The sequence below is a fragment of the Rhincodon typus genome, chromosome 50 (assembly GCF_021869965.1).
Source record: "Rhincodon typus isolate 14 chromosome 50, sRhiTyp1.1, whole genome shotgun sequence".
Taxonomy (NCBI): Eukaryota; Metazoa; Chordata; class Chondrichthyes; order Orectolobiformes; family Rhincodontidae; genus Rhincodon; species Rhincodon typus.
In genome coordinates this window covers 1,103,814-1,104,450 of record NC_063381.1, presented here as the reverse complement: position 1 = coordinate 1,104,450, position 637 = coordinate 1,103,814, and the positions used below count along the sequence as shown (strand labels likewise).

The 637-nt window shown below is 48.2% G+C and overlaps 1 protein-coding gene across 1 annotated transcript in view; it reads left to right on the top strand.

Moving 5' to 3' along the window:
- The first annotated feature begins 6 nt into the window (after positions 1–6).
- LOC125488115 (paternally-expressed gene 3 protein-like) overlaps positions 7–637 on the top strand; it is a 2,821-nt gene continuing 2,190 nt past the window's right edge. The window contains exon 1 of the mRNA XM_048620983.1: positions 7–589. Coding sequence (XP_048476940.1) covers positions 7–589 — 583 coding nt within the window. The remainder of the gene's footprint in view (positions 590–637) is intronic.

Here is a 637-nt window from a genome sequence, read left to right as displayed (position 1 = left end):
TCACTGATGGATGTTCTGATTGGTGGATCACTGATGGATGATCCCATTGGTGGGTCACTGATGGATGTTCCGACTGGTGGGTCACTGATGGATGTTCCGATTGGTGGATCACTGATGGATGTTCTGATTGGTGGATCACTGATGGATGTTCTGATTGGTAGATCACTGATGGATGTTCCGACTGGTGGATCACTGATGGATGCTCCCATTGGTGGATCACTGATGGATGCTCCGACTGGTGGATCACTGACGGATGTTCTGATTGGTGGATCACTGATGGATGCTCCCATTGGTGGGTCACTGATGGATGCTCCCATTGGTGGATCGCTGATGGATGTTCCGATTGGTGGATCACTGAAGGATGTTCCGATTGGTGGATCGCTGATGGATGTTCTGATTGGTGGATCACTGAAGGATGTTCTGATTGGTAGATCACTGAAGGATGTTCTGATTGGTAGATCACTGATGGATGTTCCAATTGGTGGATCACTGATGGATGTTCCCATTGGTGGATCACTGAAGGATGTTCTGATTGGTGGATCACTGATGGATGCTCCCATTGGTGGATCACTGAAGGATGTTCTGATTGGTAGATCACTGATGGATGTTCCGGTTGGTGGATCACCAATGGATGTTC